The sequence below is a fragment of the Lonchura striata genome, chromosome 2 (assembly GCF_046129695.1).
Source record: "Lonchura striata isolate bLonStr1 chromosome 2, bLonStr1.mat, whole genome shotgun sequence".
In the NCBI taxonomy this organism is placed as follows: Eukaryota; Metazoa; Chordata; class Aves; order Passeriformes; family Estrildidae; genus Lonchura; species Lonchura striata.
In genome coordinates, this window is record NC_134604.1 from 42,422,625 (window position 1) to 42,447,694 (window position 25,070).

General features: G+C 38.1%; 2 protein-coding genes across 2 annotated transcripts; both read right to left on the minus strand.

The window, feature by feature from the left end:
- Positions 1-7,299: 7,299 nt before the first annotated feature.
- On the minus strand, positions 7,300-13,907 carry LOC110470053 (matrix metalloproteinase-27-like). The gene is made up of 10 exons (XM_021529403.2): positions 13,806-13,907; positions 13,209-13,447; positions 12,707-12,855; positions 12,482-12,610; positions 10,532-10,693; positions 10,235-10,358; positions 9,241-9,371; positions 8,871-9,030; positions 7,595-7,698; positions 7,300-7,400 (listed from the first exon to the last, which is right to left on the minus strand). Exons 1-10 carry the CDS (start codon positions 13,905-13,907, stop codon positions 7,300-7,302), a joined length of 1,401 nt encoding a protein of 466 aa, XP_021385078.2.
- A 5,083-nt stretch (positions 13,908-18,990) lies between these two features.
- Positions 18,991-24,383, minus strand: LOC110470054 (interstitial collagenase-like). Its single transcript, XM_021529404.3, has 9 exons — positions 24,150-24,383; positions 23,744-23,892; positions 23,522-23,647; positions 22,574-22,735; positions 22,102-22,219; positions 21,452-21,585; positions 20,292-20,451; positions 19,299-19,399; positions 18,991-19,091 (listed from the first exon to the last, which is right to left on the minus strand). The coding sequence occupies exons 1-9, from the start codon at positions 24,299-24,301 to the stop codon at positions 18,991-18,993; spliced, it is 1,203 nt and encodes a 400-aa protein (XP_021385079.2). The 5' UTR covers positions 24,302-24,383.
- Between the last annotated feature and the right edge of the window lie 687 nt (positions 24,384-25,070).

Below are 25,070 nucleotides of genomic sequence, written 5' to 3' on the forward strand. Positions count from 1 at the left end.
TGAAAGAAATCCTTAACAGAAGAATTCAAGCAAATTTTGCTAATTGATATATTAATATTTGGATTGACAAAATTTGAGTATTTTCCAATACAGATTTTACAATTTTTAATGTATGAAATTATGATTAAAAATAATCTAGATGAACACATGATTATTAGAAAAGTCTGGCAATGCAAACTGAATTATTAGTTAATTAGTATGAAGACCAGTATGATGCATTTATGCTGAAATCTTAGGCTGAAATAATTCAACTCTTAGGCTGAATGAGGTTTGATTCAGAATGAAAGGAAACAATAATTTTGGTATTTCCTGTGATATCAAACATTCAGGTTTTGATGATCTTAGGTTATTTGCATCAGCTTTCTCTAAGGCAAATAGAAATATGGCAAAGCAGCCTGAAGAAGAACTTTATTGCAGTATGTAAAGTGTATATTATTTTGTAGATGGTTAGTGCTCAGCTTTTCTATTTTGAATTAACAGATTGTGCTGTAACATCAGATATGACTTGTACAGGCCCTTGTCTAGCATTAGCATCAGAAAAATACTGTTATTTCCACTATTTTTCTCAAAAGAGAGAGGTAAAATCACTACTGTGCATGGAGATAAACTTACTAAGTGTACATGGTAATGAAACAAGACCTCTGTCTTCTTGTCAGATGCCACACACTGTTGTTAATTCCAGCTGCTAGCCAAGGAGTGTGGCACCATTGCTGGAGGAAGACATTTGTATTTAGAGAAAGATAAAGGATAGGAACCTCTCTGTCTTGCAAACCACTGGCTCATACCTGTGCGATATTACAGAGTGTTCACACTTTGTTTTCTTCAGTGTGCAAAAAAAGCCCCAGCAGCCCTGTATTTCTTTTACAGTGTCAGCCCAGCCTTGGTGACCAAAAATAGGTGCAGAGAGCAGGTTTTTAGGTAGTCCATGTCTCACTGACAATGGTCCCTGGCCCCGTGCTGAAGGAAGAAAAGGGTCTCAGAAGTTTCCTTCAGGAGATAACCTAGGTGTTGCAGGAAAACTTTGCCTGAGATCTATATCCATCTTTTCCCTAAGTCTCTGCTGTCAGCCACACACAGGTCAAGTACTCAGTAGCTGACCTGGCCTGACTTCTGGTGCTAAAACTCTCGCCTTCGGCCATGTGGTGTGAATGTGTCCAAAGGACCATTCATTGCTCTGAGCTCAGAATGCTCCATTAGGCATTTGGACAGCTCTTACCAGGATTCTGGTTTTTGGCCACAAAGTGCTTCACAAACTAAAAACATGCAAGGCAAGTGAATATAATGAAGTTGGCTTCAAAATCACCCTCATGTTAAAGTCCATAGTTCCTTTGTCCTTTCCCCAGATAGCTGCTCTAAGAAGTAAGATCTTTATTCCTGCCTGTTGGCAGTATGTTCTCTAAGAATCATTTTTTTATCCACAAGTATTTCATTTCACCCTCACTTTAAACCTTTGAGAATGGCATAATTACAGTCACATTCATCCCAAATTGCAGACACTTTACTTGATGGTTAAGCATCTTTAAAGCTCAAATCCAGTTAGGAGGACACCAGACACAAGGATATAGATACTTACATACCTAGAACTTGGCCTTCACAGTGTAACCAAATTCTTACAGAAATGCTAGGTCTGCAAAAATATCTCACAGTATATTCAGGAATGAAAGGAAGACCTCTGTATCTCCCTTTGTACAATTTTCCTTTTGTGTAGACCTTTGTCTTTTGATAGCTGTGATTCCCAAAAATATGGCCTCCAATAATCTGTACCTGAAAATAATCTTTGCAAAGCCAGAGGCAGAAGCAGAAAGGTTTGCAAGGTGGGAGTGAAGCTCTGGGAAGAAGAGACAAGGGGACTGCAAGAGGAAGGAACATGATAGGGTCCATTCTCATTTACGCACAGATCACTTTGAATGTACCAGTGTGAATGTGCATTTCTTCAGCCAAGTGCTTGGGGAGTGGCCATGCTTTGTGTGAACTTTGCTGGGGCAGTGCATTTCTATGGTCCTAATGAGCACAGATGTCCCATTAGGGCTATGACTGCACAAAAGATTTCAAAAGTAGTGTTACTCAAATACATGTTGGAATTTTGGCATGAGCTTGAAGGCTTTGCTGAATCAGCGCCTTCTTCTCTAATTAAATCCTGTCCCCCGGCTCACAATGTGCACAGACTGCACTGTGTTCCTGGAAATGAGGAAAGAGTTTATCACACTTAGAAATCAAAAAGACATATTTACTAATAGTTATTCTCCTTCCATACTCTGTACATCTCTATAAACAAACAGCTGTTGACTTGCAGAATTTTGCTCCAGAACACACCTGTGCCTGTTTGGTCTCTTCATGAGATCAGGGTAAACTTTCCTTACTTCCTTACACTATGTGTATTTATTTAACACTGAAAGCCTGGTCTGATCACAGTAATCCTCTTTACAGCAGTATGAATTCATAAATGCACTCTTTGACTGCTTGAAAAATTATAACCAAAGTAGAAATTGCATAATGATTTAAAGAGTTCATGTATTTATTGTGTAAATCATGTCCTCTACAGATTTTGGTGAAAATGAAAAGTGGTAGTTATAAAAGTAATGGTGATAGCCTGAAACATAGCTAAAGGTAAATATATGCATATATATTTGTATTGTATGCATATACATACATTTAAAAAATGCTTTTCATTATTTTTGTCAACTATATATTTTTCATCTTAATTACCAAGTTGTTCTGTTTAATAATGACATTTTCCATATATCTGTAAGTATTTATTTTCTGAAAATATATGCATTTTTAAGTATCAATTTTTCATATTAACCACTATAACTCTTTTAGTCTAGGGCAAAACAACTTCGACCAGTTCCTATAATAGTTGCTGATAATTTAGGGGACTCAGTCCTTCAGAACATAGTTTCTAGTACCCTCCTGGTGCTTTTCTTTATGTTTTCCTTTTGGTGGCTTTGAACCACCGCCAACATGGCAATCACACAGCTCAGCTTATTCAATTTAAATTACGCTATTAATAGATTTAACAAAGCATTTTTTTTGTTTTTAAATCTGAGTGCTTCTCCTCGCATGCTTTTCTCTCTATAAAATACCTTTCTGCAAACTTTTATTTAGGAAATCCTGCGCAGAGTAACCGCATGACTGAAATGAAACATCTGAGGAGCTGAGCTGCCGGGAGCCAGCCTGGCGCGGGTGGTGGGGCGGCTGTGAGCGCGGGGTGCCAGATGTGACTGCGGAGTGCCAGATGTGAGTGCGCGGTGCCAGATGTGACTGCGGAGTGCCAGATGTGAGTGCGCGGTGCCAGCTGTCAGCGCTAGGTGGCAGCGGTGACCGGGCGGTGGCAGCTGGGAGCCCTGGGTGACAGTGGTGACCTTGGGGCAGCGGCGCTGAACGCCCGCCCCAGACCGGGGGGACCCGAGGCAGGGGCAGCGGGCAGAGCTGGCAGGTCCCTGCGGGCTGTGTCCGTGGGAATTGCCGGGCTGGGCTCGGCAAGGTGAAGTTCTTAACTCCAATTTGTTGGAGTTTTCTTTGGGGTCCTGTGCTAACCTCCCGCAGCAAAAGCTCCAAAAGCAATCACCACCTTCATCAGTCCAAGGTCAAACAGAGAGCCCACAGCCACAATATCCAGAGGCTGAGTTACCCATCCCAGACCCAGATTTAGTCTTTAGGAGCCTATGTTGGATTTTTATCTGATAGTTTGGAGCCTTGTGCTGCTCATTAATGTGAAGGTTGAATGGCCCTTGGTTCCACCAGCAGCTTTTGTTCCGGTCATACAGAGAACATATTCCACACCTTCCCTGCTCCTTTGGCTCCTGCAGGCTGCAGAGCCCCACAGAGCCTGTGCAGACCCACATGCACCCATATGGGGACGAGGTACTTTAAGGAGCACACAAACACACACATGGATCTATGTCCACTAACTTACCGAAACTTAGCAAGATACAGTGCTTACAGACCATAATTATTATTTTTTTTTCCTGGATGCCTCAGGAAAAATCCCAAGCTGATTTAATCAATGAATGCAGACAGACCATGAAAATGTCTGATTTACAGCCAGAACCACAGAACCCACATCTCAAACCTCTAGATCCTGTCTGCAAAGTACATGTCCAATGTACACGCAGTATCATCACTGAGCTGGCTGCCACTAAAAAGGTTCATCCTGCAAGGCTCTCTGGGTGTGTAGACCTCAGAAAAGTGCTCTCCCTGCTTTGGCCAACCCCTTCATCTGCACTGTGCCACTCATTCATCATTCTTGTTGATGTCTTATTTCAGCACCTGCAATATCTGTACTGGGTTTCAGTTCTCTGCTTTGGGCATGGCTCTGGCATGTCTGATGGACCAGTGTTCAAAAAGGTTACCACTTCATAAGCTGTTCAAAGAGCATGTTGGCTATCAGCACTTAAACACAGCCTTGCACCTTCATTTCCTATTATGGGGATTTGGGCAATTTGCAGCAAGGGACATATTTGAAGTTCTGAGTCAGTGCAGGAAAGAATGGTTATGTACAGCCAGGTAATAACAAGTCTTTTCTTTACATGTTAGCTTCCATGCTTGTCTTTCTTCTTCCTTTAAGGTACTTAACCCTAAAAAATTCAATATCAGTTTTTTCAGGGCTTTTGGTGTATTTATCTGTCACCTGAGAGCACAGGGGAGAATTGCTCACTTGAAAGGGTAAGCTGTGACTTTTCAGCTCTGTTCTAGCTAGTATTTGATCATACATAGCTCCTGCCCCACTCTGCTAGCTGAAACACTCCCATGCCAGTGTCAGGAGATCGAGTTCCTGTAGGCAAAGAAGTGACCAGGACTTTTCAGGACAATCTGCCAGGAATGCTGTAGTCTGTGTGCCTCAGTAACACATTACATTAGGATGTATGATTTTCTCATTTCAGTTCAGTCTCATCATCTTAGGATCTCATTAATTTGAAAAACAGCTGTTGAGAACCATTAATTGGATGAGAAACAAACGACCATTTTTCATGGTGACATGAAACCACTGGAAAGACACATGAAGATTAGATGTCTTCCCTGGTTTTATAAGTAATTTCTGCCTTTTCTTGTTTGCCCTCTCAAACTCCTCTTGTCAACACTAGGGGGAATACAATATTATAAAACTGAATGGAAATCTCCAGTGGAAAGCAAGAAGAATGTTTAGTAAAAACACTGAGAGAATTATTTCAGCTTGACCACATAAGATCCTGTTTTCTGTGTGTCTGTGCATCCATCTGGTCCCACAGCAACTGGAGGTACTGGCTGATTTTTTCAAGCCAAACTGAAATTTCAGAGTTCCTACTGGTTTTGTGGAAAATAACATCTGGCTATAGGAGGAAAACCCCTGTTGATGGGAAGACAGATAATTCACCCCTGGGTCAGGCTGTGGGGCTATGGCTGGTCACCCCACAGATAACTACACAGCATTACCCAGCTAGATACCTAAATATCTATGGGGACATGCATTATGAGGAGCTATAGGAGGCATAAGAGAGGGGAAGGGTTATTGGGAACTCTTTGGGGATGTAGGAGGATATGGTAAACTGCAAGACATAATCCCATGTTGTCCAGAGATGAAAGGATAGGACCACCAGTAAGCACTTCTCTTCTGTTCTGACACTCCTATTCTGGTTCCTACTCTTCCAATGAAATGACAATCAGAGAGGGAAAACTGAGTGACCAAGCTGTTACCACTAATTAGAAGTCAAGTCTTTCTGTGTTGAGAATGACTTTTTAGGCCTTCTTTGCTAATAAAGGAAAAGCAATACTGCTTGCTTTATTTATTTTCGCAGCTGACCTGTGAATGTGAACCCCCCACTGGTTTAAGAGAATGCCAGAGCTGCCAGTCAGAAAGCTTCATAAACTACATTCCACTGTTAAAGATTAATTTGCCTTAAAACCAAAGATTTTTATAAATTATGAAATAATTTTTCATCTAAGAAAAGAAGGAGAACAGGGTTAACTATGATGCTTGTTTATAAATCTGAAGACAGTGGAACTTGCCTATGCATTGCAAAGAACTGAATAATCTCGTCTATGACTCAATGATTAAACATTACTTGAAGTTAAAATTACAATTATATTACACACTGAGCAGACTTTGTGTTAAAGAGTAATCTTGCCTCTGAGTATAAACACCTGGGTGTAACTTGGCAGCTTTTGTGACTGTGCTGTTAAACTGTGCTTTCTACTACACAGCCATCAGTTTAACTGAATGCTGGAGAAGATTTTTTTTTCTCTGGGATATCACAATCACTCCACAGTGGCAATGAAAGCAGGTGCCTTCAGACAACGTTATCACTGGCTTGTAGTGATAAAAAAAGCTGGTGTTTTAACTTGTCAAAAAAGCAAAAATCATAGCGGAGAAATGTAGGATGTCCTATTCTGAATAAAAACTGAGAGATGCAGATCAAAGATACTATTAATTCCACCCAGACTTATTTGTCTGAAAGGCAGCTACTCTAAGCTATTTGGGTAACCTTCTCCTGCTAAGAGATGTTTTCTCTGGAGGCTGAAGACACTGGTTTGCCCCAGCATAGTCTTTGGGCAAGATGGGATGGGATGGGATGGGATGGGATGGGATGGGATGGGATGGGATGGGATGGGATGGGATGGGATGGGATGGGATGGGATGGGATGGGATAGGATGGGATGGGATGAGAGATGAGATTGAGATGAGATGAGATGAGATGAGATGAGATGAGATGAGATGAGATGATGAGATGAGATGAGATGAGATGAGATGAGATGAGATGAGATGAGATGAGATGAGATGAGATGAGATGAGATGAGTAAAATTGTGGAAAATTACTTCCTCTTCTTTCAGGGCAGGCATTTTCCCTAACTCATATATCTAGACAGAAAGCTGAAGCAGATTAATGTCCCTCAAATATCTACCATACCACCTCACTTTAGGCTTACATTTTCTTAGGGATCTAAATGATGATGGTGTTCACCATGATTAGACTTGTAGATTAGTGAAACATCACATTCAATCCTTTACTTTGATTTCCTGGCAGGAGCAAAGCCAGTGGGTTTCTCACATCAATAGCACGGTGATGCTGCTGCTGCTTACAAGTCAGGTGGGCAAGTTTCATGCTGGGGTCATTGCATTGTTATAAAAATACACAGCAAAAAGAAACATTTTAGTAAAGCATGCAGGAGGTGTGTAAAACAGACAGATATGTGAGAACTGGGGAGCATTTATAAAAACTAGTCCTGTTGCCTATTCTGTAGTGCAGTGAGCATACAAACAATTTCTGAGATCTCTGGAATGGTATTTATTGTCTTTTGCTGAATGTAGAAAGTTTAATGATACTAACAGTTAAACCAGCTGTTACTCTTCATTTCTCTGATAACTTTTTTAGCAATAGGGTCAAACTCCCACTGTTTTGATCCATGGAAGAAGTAGAACAATCCTGGAAATGAAAAAGTGAAGAATTATGTTATGGATACAAGAAATATCTTCATTCTGACAAATCCCCTTTGTGCATAAAGCAGAGCATCTCTTAATTTCTGTCTTTTGCAGGATACAGCAATAATGATCATCATAATTTCAGAACTTAAATCTTTAGAACTAAACTGATTTTACTTAGAAGCTCATTTAATTTACCTTTCTGTTGAAAAACAGCATCAACCCTCTGATTAATTCCTGGAAATTCATCGACTGTTGGTCTAGGATATCCCTTCTCCATGGACTGGCTGTTTTCATCAAACCTAAATCATATAAAGGGAGACATGCAATTTTCCAGAGTTTAGACTTCAATTCTGCATAGAATTAAGCAGCTTTTAAAAGGAGCCCATCATCTGCAATTTAGTTGGTTTCAATGGGGTTGCAAGAGAAAGTTGTATTATTTACTTGCACACATGGCTGAGGGTGCTGGCCATTGCGCTTTCCATGATGTTTTTTCTTGTTTGCTGATAAAGGTAGACACCTCCAAAGAAGCATCCTAAGTGAGAAAAACTGAAGGAAGACTCACACTTTTGATTCCAGGGATGGGAACAGTGTGACAGACAGTGCATGGACACTGGGCAGATTAATTCCTGCTATAGCACATATTTATAGCATGAATTTTGACTCCTCTCAGACTTTTATAATATATTGTACATAGTCCTCTACTAGCTGACAGATTTAGATGGAGGCAAGGAAGCTGGCTTATTTCTAATACATCAAGTTCTTCCTAACTGAGCCATGACAATTTTTATGAGATAGGGCTAAATTAAGGGAGTTGAAAGAAGAACATAAAATGTTCATCCAGATTTGAGGAACCCTCTCAGGGAAAAAAAAAACAAAAACAAAAACAAAACAAAAACCAACCAAAACAAACCAAGGAAACAAAGCCTATATTTCACTTCTCCTTGGATACAAGAAATATTTTTCACAGGCATGTGAGGCTGAGAGAATGAGTTACTAGGTAAGACATGCCTGTTGTGGTTTACTTGCATGCTATTGTCTTGTGACCAAGGCAGTAAAATAAGAATGCAAAATATTGTAAATACTCTACCCAAATTAATCAAAACCAAAAAACAGGAAACCACAGGAATCTCAAAATCCAGATGACACTGTATGTATCACTGAGGAACCCCACAGTTAGTCACAATAAAGTCTGTGTGAACCATGTTTTCCCTGGTTGCCTGAGGAAGACCTTTGCAGCCACTGTCCTTGCACACAGAAGGAATCTTTCAGCTTCCCAAAGCTGACTTCTTTCTTCCCCTGACTGTTCTTTGAGTATCAAGACTTTGGGTATCATTCCAGTTTGGGAATAGGATTTAGAGGGAACCTACAGTTACCTAAAAGGTCTACTTTCTATTTTATCACGTTTATTTTTAATTTTTATTCAGATTTTATTGGAGTTATTAAGAGGAAAACATTTGTCAAGTCTTCTTACCTCCAGTACTTGTCACCTATGAAAAAGTATGTTTTCCCTGTATTTCTATTACAAGCAGCTGCGTCAACTTTCTTGACACCTTTAGGGAAGCCCAGTGTGTTGATATTCTTTGGATAACCGAACAACACCTGATATCCACTGATAACCCAGAATTTGTTGCCTGTTAAGACAAATTAAAATATTCAGTTTTGCCAGTCATTTTCAGACAGTAAATTATAAAATGTACTCCTTTATTGTAGGTTGTAGGAAAACTAGATGAAATATTCTGAGGTTTTATTTTACTTGTTTGAAAAATGTATTTTATGTGCACATGCCTTCTGCTCACATAAGTAAATTAATAAAAAAAAAAAGAGAAAATCTCATACTTCACCTTTGAAAAGTAGGATCTGATCTTTTGTGTTCTCATATGCAGCTTCAATGCCAGGAGGCAGATTTGGCCAGAAGGCAGAAATTAATTCACGTTCAGCTTGTGAGTTATCGGGATATACCCTCCATAAGTGCCTGATTTAAATATGAAACAGATTTGTAGTACATAAAAAACCACAGAAACTTCTGTATGTGCAAAAGAATGTGAGCAACATTGTGACTTACAAGCTCTTTCTTGTCAGTGGAGCTACCTGTCCTGATGTGTCAGAAAGGAAATAACTCCCTGCACTGAGAAGTGTTTGGTTTTTTCATTCTATCTTCATTCTGGCATTTCATTGATACTGATTGATAAACAATCACTTATAAGCAGCTGAATATTTCAAAATGGTCCTGTACTGTATAGTAAGAGGGTTATAGAAGGCCGGGTAAGACTTACTGTAACCTTTTGAGCAGATAAATTCCCCAGATGAATTTGGACTTGCAGAGAGGAATGGAGGAGAGATTGGCTCAAGTGTATTGTCAAACATGCTTATTTCTTAGTTTGCTAGTTACTCAGATTAGTAAAATTAATTGAACACTTAATTAAATGTGCAAGGCCAGGTTGGATGGGGATCTGAGCGACCTGGACTACTGGGAAGTGTCCCTGCTTGGAACTAGATGATCTTAAAGGTACCTTCCAAACTAAACCTTTATGTGATTGTCTGGAAAATTTTGCATCATTAAGTCAAGTCACTACTCAGTATAACCATTTATACATTTGGGAATAAGGTCTCATTGGGATTGAGGTGTTTTCTGGAAAAAAATGAAGCATGTTTTTTCAGGGGATCCTGTAAAAGTATTAATACAATTAATATCTGCTAAAACTTTTATTTCCATGAATTGAAATCCATTGGTCTCATTGTAAATGCTGTAAACATGTGAACCACAAAAGTATTCAGTCTTTGTATAAATCAAGAAAAATTAAACTCCATGCAGACAAATATGATATCAATATTTACCTGCCCTTTAGAAAAATGACTTCTTGTCGGAGTGTAGTTATAGCATCGAAAGATATCTGGGAGCCACAGATTTTAGGTGAGGTAGGGGTGGCTGGCCTTTTATCTGGGGCATTTGGTGGGGGTCCTGAGGGAGATATTTTGGAAAGAATACACCAAATTGTAGAAATATTCAGGTTTCCACACCTTGCTCTTTTTTAAATATAATGCTAATATGATTAAATTTATGATGAAACTTTATGAAATATATTATTTCTTCCCTGCTTGCCTTCTTTTTCTAAAGCCATGGATTTTACTCACCATAAATAGACTGAATGCCACTTATATCATCTGGAGAGAGGGGAAATTCACTGGGGCTGACATAGGCATAATTGGGGAACATGAGAGCCCTCTGATCATTAGAATGGGAGAGACCCAGGGCATGGCCAAACTCATGAGCAGCAACAAGGAACAAGTTGAACCCTTATGAAAAGGATAGAGAGAAGAGATCAGTCAAATTTTAGTCAGTACATGGCTGATACAATCACAGCATCAGGCTATTGTGCAGTAGCAGTTTTCATACAATATATTGGTGTTCACTGGGGAATGCATCTAGGTGAACATATTTTTCTGTACGACAAGACTGTGGTCTTCCCCCACTAGAAGGTAGAGACTTTTGACCCTTTTGTTTTCTGTTAGCTACTGAAATTGTGTGTGTGTCATGAGCAGATGTATGGGGATGAGTGTGGGTGCAGCTCTTTGGAATGTCCTGGCAGGGTTTCCTGGCTGAAGTAGGACAGATTAGATAGTGAGTCAGATCAAACTAACAGCTCTCCAGGGCAAGGCAGAAGGACACACTCTGTGCTCACCACAGGTATCAAAGTGTCACTCTGTGTGTCACTCTCCCTCCTACAAACCTGAGAAATAAAGGTGAGATCATGAATAGATAAGGAAAAATAAAATGTTAGCAGAATGCTTTACCTTTCTACCATTGGGACTCTAAAGCATATGGTTTCTTTAGAGATTTATCAAACAAAATAAATTTTAAAATATTATGCTTCTGCATGCTTATTCCTAATGAAATATGTTAACACAATAAAGAAATAAAAATGGAATTTCTTTTCCTTCAACACACGTCCCTCCAAGTAATACGCCTTTCTGAAGATGATCATCTGCCCTGCAGACCAAGATCCAGAAATATCAACAGATTTAATAAAGATCACAAGTCTGTGGCAGAGGAGAGGACTGGTCATTGATTGCCCAAGAAAGGCTGGCTGAAGCCAAGACATTCATTTCTCAAAAACCCAAACAAAATAAAGCCTCATTTTTTCCACACATATTTCCAGTCAGTCCTCCCCTCTCACGAGTCTTCTGAGTGCTCCAAGTTCTGCAATGTCTGGCTGCTGGAGCTGTGCTGCTGAGGAACAGCAGAAAAACTGTGGTTGACCTATTCAGTCCCAGTATGGGGAAAACATTACATTTAATAATGTGATATGTCCAGCACTCATCCCTCTCTTTTTTTTCCCACCACAATAAACCCACAGTCTCCTCCCTGTGCAGCTGTTTTGCAGCACTTTTCTGTTCATTAGCCTCCTGCTCTTCCTGACCTCAGTCCTCTTGTTGCAGATTTCCACCACAAAAAGTGGACGAGAAAAGGGTCTAAAGTAGCAGAGGGTATTGTGCCTGTGTGCTGACAGACCTGTCAGAGGCAGTACATGCTGTGCAGCCAGCCTGGAGGCTGAGCAGAGCAGACCTTCCCCGACAGATGGAGGCTGGGCACTCAGTGCTCCCCTCTCTGCTGCCTATTGTTGAACCTTCCCTGGAATTTTTAGTGAAGACTCTTCATTATCCATGGTGGCTGTATTGCTTTTTAGGTGGTGGGGATGTCCTTTGAAGGCTGCTACAAAGCACAGGACATGGCAGTGCCAGGCCTGGTGTGCACCAGGAGGGGAAAAGAGAAAGCTTTTATCAAGGGTTGGGAAACTCTGGGCCACTACCAGCCCCCAGGTAAGAGTGGCTGTGTCTGTGGCATTCCTACCTGAGAAGGATTGTCCTCTTGGTATTTTTATTGGCCTAATTAAGGACTAAAGTAGATCAAGGTGAGTTTATGTCTATGTTGTAAGTATCCCTGTTGGAGGACAGCCTTAGATCTCCTCAAACTGCTCTTGTAGTTGATGCAGTGTTTCATCTCAGTCTCTTCCTTCATTTAAATTAAACCAGAATGAAATTTATTCATCTGTATAACACCTTAGAAACCTTTTTTTAACTTACCAGCTGAGCCTGTGGTCCAGTCTTCATCCTCGTCAAAGTGCACATCACCGCCTAAACCAGTGCCAGGTGGAAAGGCATGAGCAAGAACGCCAAGGGGGCCATCAAAATAGCGAGGGCAATGTCCATGAACTAAATAATATGAAGTTGAAACAACTCTAAGCTTTTGTTATGACTATTGAAAAATCTATTAATTAATTTTACCACTGTGTGCAGTATTCATTTTACCTTTGGTCCCAAAAGCAATCATTATATCTGCTATTCCCTTATGAATTCGAGTGAAAATCAGTGGGGTGACAGCACTCCACACTTTAAATGCCTTCTCAACTGCTTTATCCACATCCTCCTTGCTCATATCTGGTGTGTAGTTTACAATTCTGTAGTTATGAGAATTCAAACATAATATTTAGTATTTGCAGAAAAGAGAAAATCCCTAATATGGTTAAGAAAATGAACAGAAAATATAAGAAACAATGTAATCTGTAAACAAATAGTTCTCAAGGTTCATCTTGGGCTGAGTGAGTTTTATATGTGAAAACTGAGTATGTCTGAATATGTGATAACTGTCCAATATGTCTTTTTCATAAGAATAGTTAGCATGTATAGCTGACAGATGTGGAGAGAGAAACATTTTTGTATTCTCAACAGGAAACAATTGCTATAGAAGTTATATTTAAATATAACAAATTTGGATATCCACAAACCTTAAAGTTAAACTCAAAAATACTACCTGTATGTCAGTTTGGTTTTTTTCCATCCGGGCAGGGTGAAGCCATAGAGACCCACATCTGGAACTCCACACCTGGGTTTCTTCATCATTTCCAATGTCTCATTATCCAGTTTTTCAGTCACTTTCAAACCAAAAAATCGTTGCATTTTCTGAAGTTTTTCAGCTGCGGATTCAGCATTTATTTTCCATCCAAGTTCATTTGGAACTGGCTCAACAGCATAAAATTTATTCAAATAGTTCTGGTGAAAAAAGAAAAGTGACACATTTCACATTTTTATCTGTTTCTTGAACAAATAAATACCTTAGGACTGATATTTGTGTAGGTTGCTGGCAAAACCTTCTTCCTGTGATTTTGGAGCACAACAGATGTTTCCCTGAGAATCATAGCTAAACAGAAACAGACAACATTGTCCTGACTTATTAACCTGACATTGTCAGTCTGTACAGATTTAACCTACTTTAGTAAAGTTTGGGCAACAGAGTTCTATGCAATAGTATTGTCTCAGAAAGGCAGCAATTTGCTGTGCTACTGGAACACACAGAATAGGTCTAAAAACAGAGGGTTCAATAGATCCCAGATATGGACAATGCAGTTACCTGTACAAGCTTTGCATCTTCTTCATTGTATTTCTCTGGGTGGATGGGAAGAGCTCCAGAAACAGCTGTACATGTTACAAGCCAAAGTGAAAGAGCCTTCATTTTAACTCTCATCCCTGTCTTGGCAGGAGAGCTGTCTGCTTTCTGCTCCATGTGCCTCCTTTCTCACATCTCAGTCCGTATGGTTATGGGGTGCTTTGGAGAGTCAGCTGTAGACTGACTCAGGGCTCATCATGCTCTGATTCTCTCCACACAAGTTATAACACTGTGCAGGCTAACACAATAAAACTTAATTGAACCCATCCGACTTCACAGTCATCTGAAGTCGGTTGGGATTTGAATCTGTCTAAGCAGCTTGGCTACCCTTTCAAACTGGCACTCAGTTTCAGTTATTTTACACTGACTTTTACAAACCTGAGCAATTTCATGCCAGATTAGGTGATGGACAAATGCAAAACCTTGCAAGTTGTCCCAACACACCTGTGTGAAGTGGGACCACCAAATATAGAGGTACTCTACATTCTCCACCTAGAAAATGGGAATTGTGCATGAGGTATGAATCCCATAAAAAATAAAACAAAATAGACTTCAGGAGAAATGACTGTAAGCAGATTGGGTTTTTTTCAAATTGATTTATGATGAACATGCTAATTCCTTACCTCTTTCTGGCAATTTTTTAAAGCAGTGCGTTTCTTTAAAATTATTCTGGTGGAATCCAAGATATGCATAAATAAGATTGATTTTACCTTATAAATAAATATAAATTAATTTAGGGTTATAAATTGAGCCTAAAGAATGTGAATAATATTACATATGTCTGCATCTGTCTTCATCTGTCTGTCTGTCTATCTATCTATCTATCTATCTATCTATCTATCTATCTATCTATCTATCTATCTCCTCTATCTATCTATCTGCTACTTCATCACTAAAGGTTTTTTTCAGTTTAACCACATTAGCCACAGGGCATATGATTATTTCCTGTCTTAAGTAATTCAGAATAAGAGAAGTTTCAAGAGTCACACAGGCTGTGACAAATTATGGGATTTCACCCTGTTTCAGCCAAGCACCTTCCTCTTCCACTGGCAGCAAATGGAGATGAAGGTGTTTGGCACCTCAGAGGAGCTCTCACATCACGTACTCAAATTTTATAAAACTGTTGAAAAAAATGCCTTCACATTGGACTGTGGCTTTTTCAGGAAATCTGTGCTTCTGCTTTCTGGCTTTTTTGCTGTCCCTTCCAGCCAATTTTTCTCCAGCTGGAGGCATTAATGGTGAATATTTTCATCCTGATGTCTTCGTTGTTAAACTTGTTGTTAAAGGCATTTCTCAGCTACTTAAAAAAAACCCCAACAAGCCCCTCTCTTGATTATTATCATTACATTGTATGGGTCCCATTCAGTTCTACATGTATGTGACCATACTGATCAGATTTTTGTTGATACAATGAACATTTATACAGCTACCTAACAGACTCCCATGTTGGGAACAATTAGGAATGTTGAGTCCCTGCTGTTATAGTGTTACGGTCATGACCATGCTGCAGCACTGTTTCTGGTTCCTGGGATTCTCTGTGTAACATCTTCAGTATTACTGATGTGATAGGCAGTCAACTTTCTAGGTCAAAACAGGGGTCACATTGCTGCAGTCCTCTTCACATTGCTGAGGAGAAAAGAAGTCATGGGGTGGTTCAACATCCACCAGCTCTAATAAATGTCAAAGATAAGCATTCAGAAACCATAAGCAGAAGCTGCTTGTACAGCTTCTTCTTTTCCCAGACCCCAAGGCCAGCTATAGACATACTTGTGAAACATCGCTTGTGAACCTTTTCCGGTCTCTCTACCTTGGGCAGTGGGAACTGGCTGCTGTGTTATGTAGATGGACATGTTGCGAAACCCTGGTGGTGTTTTCTGTGATGTAGATCTCCATCATTTGTCACTCAAATGTCTTCTGAACAAACAATAATATTAGCTGAAATTAAAAATGTAGTTTAAATTAGAGGTTTCAACTTCTCTACATTGAATGAAGACATTGTAGCGGTCAGATGACATGATTCTAAGTTGGTTGAATCACTCTCCAGAGAAAAGTATTTCTCTGTTTTCTGTAGAAGAAAGCTTAATTAATAAATACATAGAGTTAGATGCAGCTGATCTTAACCTAGCTGCTCTTATTGTCTCTGTCCTTCAATGCAACATAGCAGACAGCTGTGGGGATCTGATAGCCACAGTGGAAAGCAAGGAAAACACTTCTCCCCGTTAATATCAAATCTCCCCATAGTTCTTGATTTTTCTATCAAATTAAACTAATATCAGCTGAAACATGTTTTTCAAAAAGGTATTCTAGTGCCATGGGAAAATATGCTTTGTACAAAAGCCCTGAACAGTGTCTTTTGTGACATATGCATGAACACAATCAGACTGTAGCACTGCGGTCATTCCCTCTAGCTTTGAAAACTTTGAGACAAACCAATATATCAATTTAAAAATATAAGACAGATCTCTAAAAAGAAAGTAATGCTGGTGGCTGTGATCCATAACCTAGAGGGGACCTGTGGCTTCTAGACCTGTAGTTGGAAGCCAGTTGGAAACTTTTAGGCACCTTAATGGCACTAGAGAACTGCTCAGGCAGAAGAGTTGCACCACTACTCTTCAGGCTCAGTCCTTCCACAGAGCCAATAAAATTAAATTTTTACTCATCCTGAGTGAAAAACAGGGGGCAAAGGCAAATGGTCCATGTATGTCTTTGACTCCTCATGGACTTTTAGCAGACTGCAGTGTGTGAGGGCAGGACTCAACCATGGTCCCTAGGGACAGTGTGACCTCTGTGGGCCTTTAGGAAGTGATGGGCTCCCAGGAGTCCTGTTTCATACATGCATGGGTTACTAGGAGACCTTACAGAGCCACTAATGCACTAAACACGCTTAGGAAATTGAATTCCTGGCTGGGCAAATCTGCCTTCCTGATGCCATTAGGACTAGGCTACGAGGGCTACAATTACACACCACACCTGTAGCAAGGCCCTGGTGAGAGGTACAGTATTTTAACATAGTACAGTAATTAGCAAAGAGAGGAAAACTTATTAAAAGGGAAAAAGAAAACGACAGGCAATTTTATGGACAAAGCACCCTAATTCCTAATTCCTGAAAGCTGCTTTGTGCCTGAATGAAGACGAGATCAGCTGTCACCAGATGTGCCCTCCTCTTCATGGCGTGGCTGGGATGGAGCAACCACTGCGCTCCCGCAGGCAGAGGAAATGTGCTCTCACATAAGCACGGGACAGATTTCTCACAAAGGAATCACTTCATGTTGAGCTCTTGTCTTCCTGCTCATGGGAAATTCACAAAGTAAATTTCAAAACAGTGTCTGGCAACTAAAATTTGGACAGGATGCAAAAAGTCAAAGGCTAAAAATAGTCTGTGTATTAGTGTATTAGAAACTTCATCCTATTTTTAACTACATCATCCATGGTCTGTAAATCACCCTTTATCTCTTTTTCCTCTAAAATATAACCACCTCCTTACCCCTCATCTCTCATGTAACATTTTCACTGCCCCATGAATGCTTACCAATATTTGAGGGACTAGCATTCTGCACTAAATCTGAGAAGCTCTTTTGACATCACCTTGAGATCCTATGCTTTTACTTCATATGTGCAGGGAACATATGCCCCCAGTTTTTATTTTTTAATATAAATTGTTCTAGTAAGAAATATTATCTTTACTTGTAAATCTTGTGTTATATTTGTAGACCATTTCTGCTGAAAAAGCAGAACACAACAAAATCAATTTAGATTTATATTCCACAAAAACAATTTTTGGTTTAATTGTCATTCATATTAAAGAACTAGTACCTATAACACCTTGTGAAAACAGGATTCAATAAATGAACTTCTTAATTAAAGCTTTTGATTTGCTGCAATTTATTTTGTATTATTTTGTAATATTTTTGTAGGTTTTATGAAGTATATGATGAAATTAATTTTCAATTATACAATTTCTTATCTTTCAATAGTATTAAGTCTGATCTATACTGAATTTAATAAAAATAAGAACTACCAAGTCTGTTCTGTATTTATGAATGATAAAATTTAATAGCCTTCTAATACAGACAGATAAGAAATGAAAAAAATGAAACAGATATGTTTTTATGAGACTATACCTTATTTCCTCAAAATACAATAACTTTTATTCCCCTAAGCTTAAACCTTCATCTGAAGTCTGTTGAATTATACAGATATAAAATATAATAATTTTTGTTCTGTTCATATGGCTTCTAATGTTATCAGCTGAGCTACAAAGACTAAAGAGAAAGTGAATAACTCTTCAAATGCCATTTTAATTGAGGATTTTTGCAGAAAATGTGGTTAAGCTGGAAATCAAGCTGTCCTTTTTATGAATCTTTGAATCAGAGGTTTTATTGGCCAAGAATTTTAATCTTTTAAACAAACTCCTTGATTCTCTAACCCACTGGAATTAGGTGGGATTTAGTAACTACTAGAGTAGTAAGAGAGTAGAAAGAGCCTTGATTAAAGAAGTCTAATTGTTTGTTATATGATGTGGCTACCTTTGAGAGCAAGTGACTTGTTTGTTATCTCAGGGGTCCTTTCTAATCTATATTTCTGCATTTCTGGACTTAGAACCAGTTCCTAAACCCAAAAACATGAGAATATTCCTTCTCCCCTGCCCCCCACCCATCTGCCTACAGTTGTAAATATGTACACCTTGGAGAGCAGTCTAAGAGGGGAAGCGGGGAAAAAGTGGAAGTAGATCTGTACACCGATGATAATGAGCCCCAACTAATTAATATCAGATTTTCACCAGGGTTTTTGAAGAGTGGGGGGTTCAGAGACAAGTGTATCCTCCTTTCTCTGTCATTGTGAAAAAACCTGACATTTCCTGCCAGAATACATTTTTTAGTGTTTGAAAGCTAGATCTGGCTCTTGAGCATCAGAGCAGAAAAGACATCAAGAACAAAATTATATAAGAAACATAATTTATTAGGAAACCTGACCATTACAGGAGAAGTTGTGATAAATTATATAAATTTATTTGGCTTAAAATAAATAATTATTAATACTATACTGCTATAGAATTTGAACAGAAAACTGTTCTGACCTGAGAATCATGAAATGCTGAAAAATGCAGCAGATAAAAACATTCAGTGTACATATGAAAAAACCATTGCAATTAACAATTAAACCAGCTGGTGCTCTTCATTTGTCGAACAATCCGTTTGGCACGAGGATCAAACTTGAACTGGGTTGTTCCATGGAAGAAGTACACATAGCCTAGAAGTAAAATTTTATCCAGTTATTTAATAGTTGACTTTTTCCACTGTTTTGGAAAAAAAAATCCCCACTCTAGACAGTCCATGTATACTTGATATTTTTAATTTCCTTTTCATTAAGGTTAATAGTAGCTTTTTGAAAAAATTATTCTATCTGTAGAAGCAGAAACATTCACATAAACACAGGTTAAAGGTAAGTTTCACTCACCATCTTTCTGGAAAGCAGCATCAACCCTGCCAATGTTTCCAAAGTCAGAGACTATTTTCCTGGGATAACCATGATCCATGGATTTTTTGTTTTCATCATATCTTAGAAGAAGACATATCATTACAATTTATGAGGAACAGACATTATTGTGAAAGTCAAAAGCAAATTCTTACATGCAACTCTATTGTTACTAAGAAGTCTCATAGAGATTAACTTAAGTAGCTTTTGATTCTTCTTATTAAGTTTCTCTTAGAGATTTCTCAGAAATTTGGAAATCTTATCTGTAGTAAAGTTTGTCACAATGTTCTCAGGGACCCAGGAAACACAGGTTTTGTGAAATCTCAGAAATTTATATATGTTTTTCTGAAATTATGTGTTATGGAGTATCAGAACCCTAGCCATAAAATGAATTTCCATTTCAAAGCACTGAATATCCAGTCAAACATAAAAACAAAACATAAAACTTCAGAGAAGACAGTAGCACAGTCTTAAACTATAGTTGAATTAGTGCCAGTAATGGACTTAAACAAAATTGCTCTCTGAAATTTGTCAAGAGCTTCCATTAGAAACACAAGCAACTTTAAAATTGGAGAATACTTATAATTACTTCATAGAGGAATTAAATTACAGCACTTTGCACTGATGGTTCATTTTGTTTGAAAAGTGAATTAAAAGTGGATGCTATGACAGCATAGCACAAAAAAGCAGCACTGTTGTGGAGCAAAAGTGAGTAATATAATAGAAATTGACTCTTTTTTATTGGGCAACTTTTCATTCACATGCTACAGGAATCTAATATTTGGGAAAAAAAAAATTCTGATGAAGGGGTGACATTTTCTAGGAAATGCCTAATTTTTTTTTAAACTCCAAAGAAACAAATTTATATTTCTGGAATATGCCTGTTTAAACATTGATCCACTCAAACTGTATAGTGATAGATCAGTCCCAGGGAAATGAAAACATTTGTTCTGGTAAATTAACATTAAGTCTTACCTCCAGTATCTGTCAGCTACAAAGAAGTATGTTTTCCCTGTGGCTTCATCATTGTAAGCTGCATTAACTCTTTTAACAGTCTTTGGGAACCCAAAGCGATAGATTGGTTTGGGATAGCCAGGTAGAACATCATATCCCCTGATGACCCAATATTTATCCTCTGAAAAATACAAGCAAGTTTCATTTGTTTTTGCTATTTATAAAATAATTTACCTGTGTTTTAGATGTCTGGAAGACAATGTATCTAGATGTCATATTATTCTTTTCAGTTCACTACTTTAGAAAATGTTTCTAATTCTTACAGTGGGACTAAATAATGAAGACAAGGAAAATAGCTTTTCTTTTTATAAATAAAACATTAGAATCATGAAGTGTGTTGGACAGAACTTTTCCCAGAATTAAAAATAAAATTAATATAAGGCATATTTCTGGATAACAACCTGGGGAGGGCTAGAGGTTGATGAGTTAAACCATTGACCATGGATTGGGATACTGAATTTGTTAAATTCCTGTAATATGCTATTTGATTATAGAGCCATATAATATTTTGAAAACTCGGCAATATATATAAAATTAAACTATTAAGGAAAGCACATGTCTAAGCAAAATGCTTTGGTAATTTTAGATGCCATGAACATACTTATATATGGTAATAGGTCATATACTATAGTATGCGCATAATGAATTTACTTGAGATATTTCAAGGGTATTTGAGATCTTGAAAAAGAAGGACTGATTTTTCAGTGAACAATTTCCCTCTCACACTACAATTTTTTTTTCATTTTTTTTCAAAATACAACAAATACTAATAAGCATATCAGCAAGTGTAGCATAAAAAGGCCTGTATTTGTCAATTGAATCAGTAAAAATCCTTCTGCACAAAATGAAGTGCTGTTACCTGAAGAGAACTAGACCTGAAGAAGGGCAGCTCTTTTCATAACTTGTTTTTTCAGGGCATTAACTATAACAGAGGGGAAATTTTTCTAGACTATGACCTCTTGAGATCCGTTCCAGCAATATGATTCTCTGGTAATTATTTTCAGAATTGTAAGATTATCTGTTCAACTTCCTTAAAAACACTTTAACTTCTGTAACTACATAGTTTATAAGGAGCAGGAAATAACAGGTCAGAAAAAGTGGAGACCTTCTGATTCAATTACCTTTAAAAATTGTAATTTCATCAGTCTCAACATTTTCATAAGCAGCTTGAATTCCTGATGGTAACCTTGGCCAGAACAGTGAGATAAAATTGAGCTCTGTCTCTGTCCTTTCAGGATGTTTGCGCAGCATGTATCTGTTTTAAACAAAATTTAAGTCATAAAATAATTCCACTCCTATCAAAAATTCAAAATAATTATTACAGCTCCTGGAGTACAACAGAGAGGAGATGTGAATACCCCTGTCCACTGAGTGTTAAAGAAATCTAGAGCAAAGACATCGGTAATTTCAGCACCTCAATTATGTGCTAAAAATTGAATATAAGACTTTCTACTTCTCTTAGGGCAGTAAGTCTCAGATGTCCTCCCTGGAAGTGTTTTCACTTCTGTCCCTGCTCCTGTACTGAGGATGAGTGTGGGACCCATGGGCACATTGCTAACAGATACATGGGTGCTCTTGCTTTGCTGTTTTTTTAAATTTATTTCAGAGATAAGTGGTGGGCACAGTCATAGGAAAGCTGGAAAACAACCTGCAAGCTCCTGCCACCTTCCCTGCTCTTGTCAAACAGGGCTCTTCTAACAGTTTTCCCTCATGGATTTTTTTAAACTAGTGAATATTTTAAAGAAATAATATATATGCTCATTGTTTTTACCTGCCCTTGAAGAAGAATATTTCTCCACGTAGGGTAGTAATAGAATCAAATGTCAGATTTGGGTCACAAGCTTCTGGAGTTATGGGTCCTGTTGGCTGCACAGCAGCATTAGCCCGTCCTGTAGGATAAGTATTTATCATTTAGTATGGAGAAATATAAGGAGTGTTCAGAAGGTCTCTGAGGACCCAGAAAACATGTTTTATACAGAAAGAAAAAGGACACAATTTTAAAGTAAGAGTCTGTCATTAAATGCAGAATTCTAATGTCGATAAAACCAGTTGTGTTCACCTTTTCAAAATGAGATTTTTGCAGAACTGGACTTCAGCTGAAGTTAGCTTCCAGAAATTTTCTGACTTTTGTTATCCATTTTTCAGAAACTGATAAACTCATTTTGGTGGAATATAAAATACCTTAATTTTGCCATTTACCAGCCTCCCAAGTAGAAATATTAAATAAATATAATATTTCTTACCATAGATGGCCTGAATTCCATCAATGTCATCCTGAGGAAGACGGAATTCACTGGGGTCGGTGTAGGAGTAAGTTGGATACATCAGTGCTCCAGGATCATTTGAATGAGACAGACCCAGCGAATGGCCGAGCTCATGGGCAAGAACAATGAACAAATTGTAGCCTGTAGGATGAAAAATATATGAAACAGCATAAAATACTCGGCATGACTGACTAAATGGGAAACGAATATACACTAGAGGTACTGAAGTAATTCTATCATCATAAAAACAAAAAAACATTTTTACAGAAGACCTGTATGAGTATGTGAAGAATGTTTGGCCTTTATTGTGTTCTCATTGTCATTTCTCTAGTGTCCTTTTGGCTTAAACATGAGTTGTTTTGCTCGCTATCACATAAACTGCTCACATCTAGGATCATGCCCATGATGAGAGATTGTTGGCAGTGATCCAAAAGAAAAAAGAACTTAAAAACAAACAATGAGATTACAGTTTTGGTGACAATTGGAACAACCTAGTTAGCACTAAACTTTGAAGTGTTAGGTTAAGAAAAAGAAAGAATTTGTCTTCAGAAGTCTACCAACAGATTTCCCTGTATCGAAGTTTTAGCTTTCTTCTGAACAAGTAGTATTGCTTCTGAACAAGAAAAGTATTTTAAAGTGCTGACCCTAAAATCACTATAAACCTAAATCATTATAAGTATTTATGACATAAATATTTATATGACATTATAAATGCCACTATGATCTAAAAAAATATATTTTCTGCAAGTTCATGCCTAAAAGTGGCAGTAAAAAACAATAACAAAGAAAGGGCAAGCAATTATAAATTAAAAGTTCTGTCCCTTTTGGTCACTTTTCTACCTGTAGCCAGGCTCAATAAATAGTTAACATCACATGAGGTAAGACCATATGAGGTTAAAACAATACAGATTCAGCTACAAAAGTTACCTCTTCCATCTTTTGTCCAAGCTTCCTCCTCATCCATATGCACATCTCCACCAAGACCTTCACCAGGCTGGAATGCATGAGCCAGCTGTCCATTGGGACCATCAAAAGGAGAATTGTCACGGTGGTCTAAAATGAAGAGGTAAAAAAATAGTTAATTACTAATTACTAAGTTACTTCTATAACTTCAGATGGGTATTTAATATGCTGCACTATCATTATTACCTCTATATGCAAAAGAGATCATTATATCTGCTATTTCGCCCTCAACCTTTTGGAATGTCAATGGTGTCACGTTGCTCCAGACATTGAGAGCTCTTCTGACTGCTTCATCTACATCAGCTCGTCTCATCTTTGGGGTGTAATTCAAAATCCTTCAAAGAAAACCCAACACATTGTTTAGAAAAATATTCCTATTGTTTATAAAAAAAACTAAGACGTATCTTTCATGAATGAAAATTAATAAGGGCTTTGTTTTAGATACTGCCTTCTAAAGTATTTGTATTCTTCCAGAGATCACTAAACCACTCTGCATGTCCATATATGGCATAATATGATTCCTTCAGACCCCCCCACTGCAAAGTCAATGTGCTAGATTTATACCTTTTTGAACCAGATTAGGAAAGATTACCTGTATGTCAGATTATTTCTTTTCCATTTGGGATTCCCTGGTGTGAATGCATATTGCTCCACATCAGGTACACCACATCTGGGTTTTTTCATCACCTCCAATGTGTCAAGATCAGGTTTTCCAGTCACTTCTAGTCCGAAGAATGACTGCATTTCCTTGAGTTTCGCAGCAAGAGGGTTTTCACCACCACTTCTTAAATGGGGATGGCGATCCTTTTGAAGGTCATAGAAATTCTGTAGATAACGCTGAAGCATAGTTAAAAAAAAAAAAAAAAAAAAAAAAAAAGAGCATTGTGACTTATCAGTACTGTCTTTGGTCACACTTAACATTTACTATGTAATCTTAACCTATTCTCATATTGACATGCCCTGTGTTTACCAGGACCAACAATAACCTCTTTTCTTCAGTACAATTTTCCTATGGTTTTCTGAATTTGCTGTTTCACTGATGAAATATATCAAGAAATGTCTTGAAAAATCTAATATTTACTATTAATAATTAATTCTACATTATTTACTGTACTCAATTACTCTAACAACAAAGCCTACAAGGAAGCTTATAACTGGTCTCATGCAAGGAAATTGAGGCTGGCAGTGAGGCTGGCAGTCCACACAGCTGGGACTCCCACCAAAGAAGGTGACTACTGCTACAGAGTCAGACTTGGCAAATCATGCCTTTTATTTTTAGCTACAGAATATGATACTAGAAACTCAGGCCTTCCTACTGAATTTCAAGAATTTTGTCTACAACAAATTATATTGTGTCTATGTGTGTTCCCTTTTTCCAAAATATGCTGCAAGAGATCTCTTCAGCCAAAACACAGAAAAACCTGCCTGCTTCAAACAAGTTTCCTTCCTTATATTATTAAGATCAGCCATATCACAAGTTTCAAAGCACATTTTGAAATGTAAATTGTTGCTG

Bases quoted from the DNA above. Each gene is read 5' to 3' on its own strand.
- LOC110470053 (XM_021529403.2), bottom strand. From the start codon at position 13,907: ATGAAGGCTCTTTCACTTTGGCTTGTAACATGTACAGCTGTTTCTGGA. The intron at 9,031-9,240 runs GTGAAGTATGAG...TTGTCTTAACAG, and splicing joins TCAGATCCTACTTTTCAAAG to GCAACAAATTCTGGGTTATC. The intron at 7,699-8,870 runs GTAAGAAGACTT...TATATGATTTAG, and splicing joins ATAGGTGACAAGTACTGGAG to GTTTGATGAAAACAGCCAGT.
- LOC110470054 (XM_021529404.3), bottom strand. From the start codon at position 24,301: ATGCAGTCATTCTTCGGACTAGAAGTGACTGGAAAACCTGATCTTGAC. The intron at 23,893-24,149 runs GTAATCTTTCCT...TTTTCTTTGAAG, and splicing joins AGAAATAATCTGACATACAG to GATTTTGAATTACACCCCAA. The intron at 20,452-21,451 runs GTAATTGAATCA...TGTATTTTTCAG, and splicing joins TGAAATTACAATTTTTAAAG to AGGATAAATATTGGGTCATC.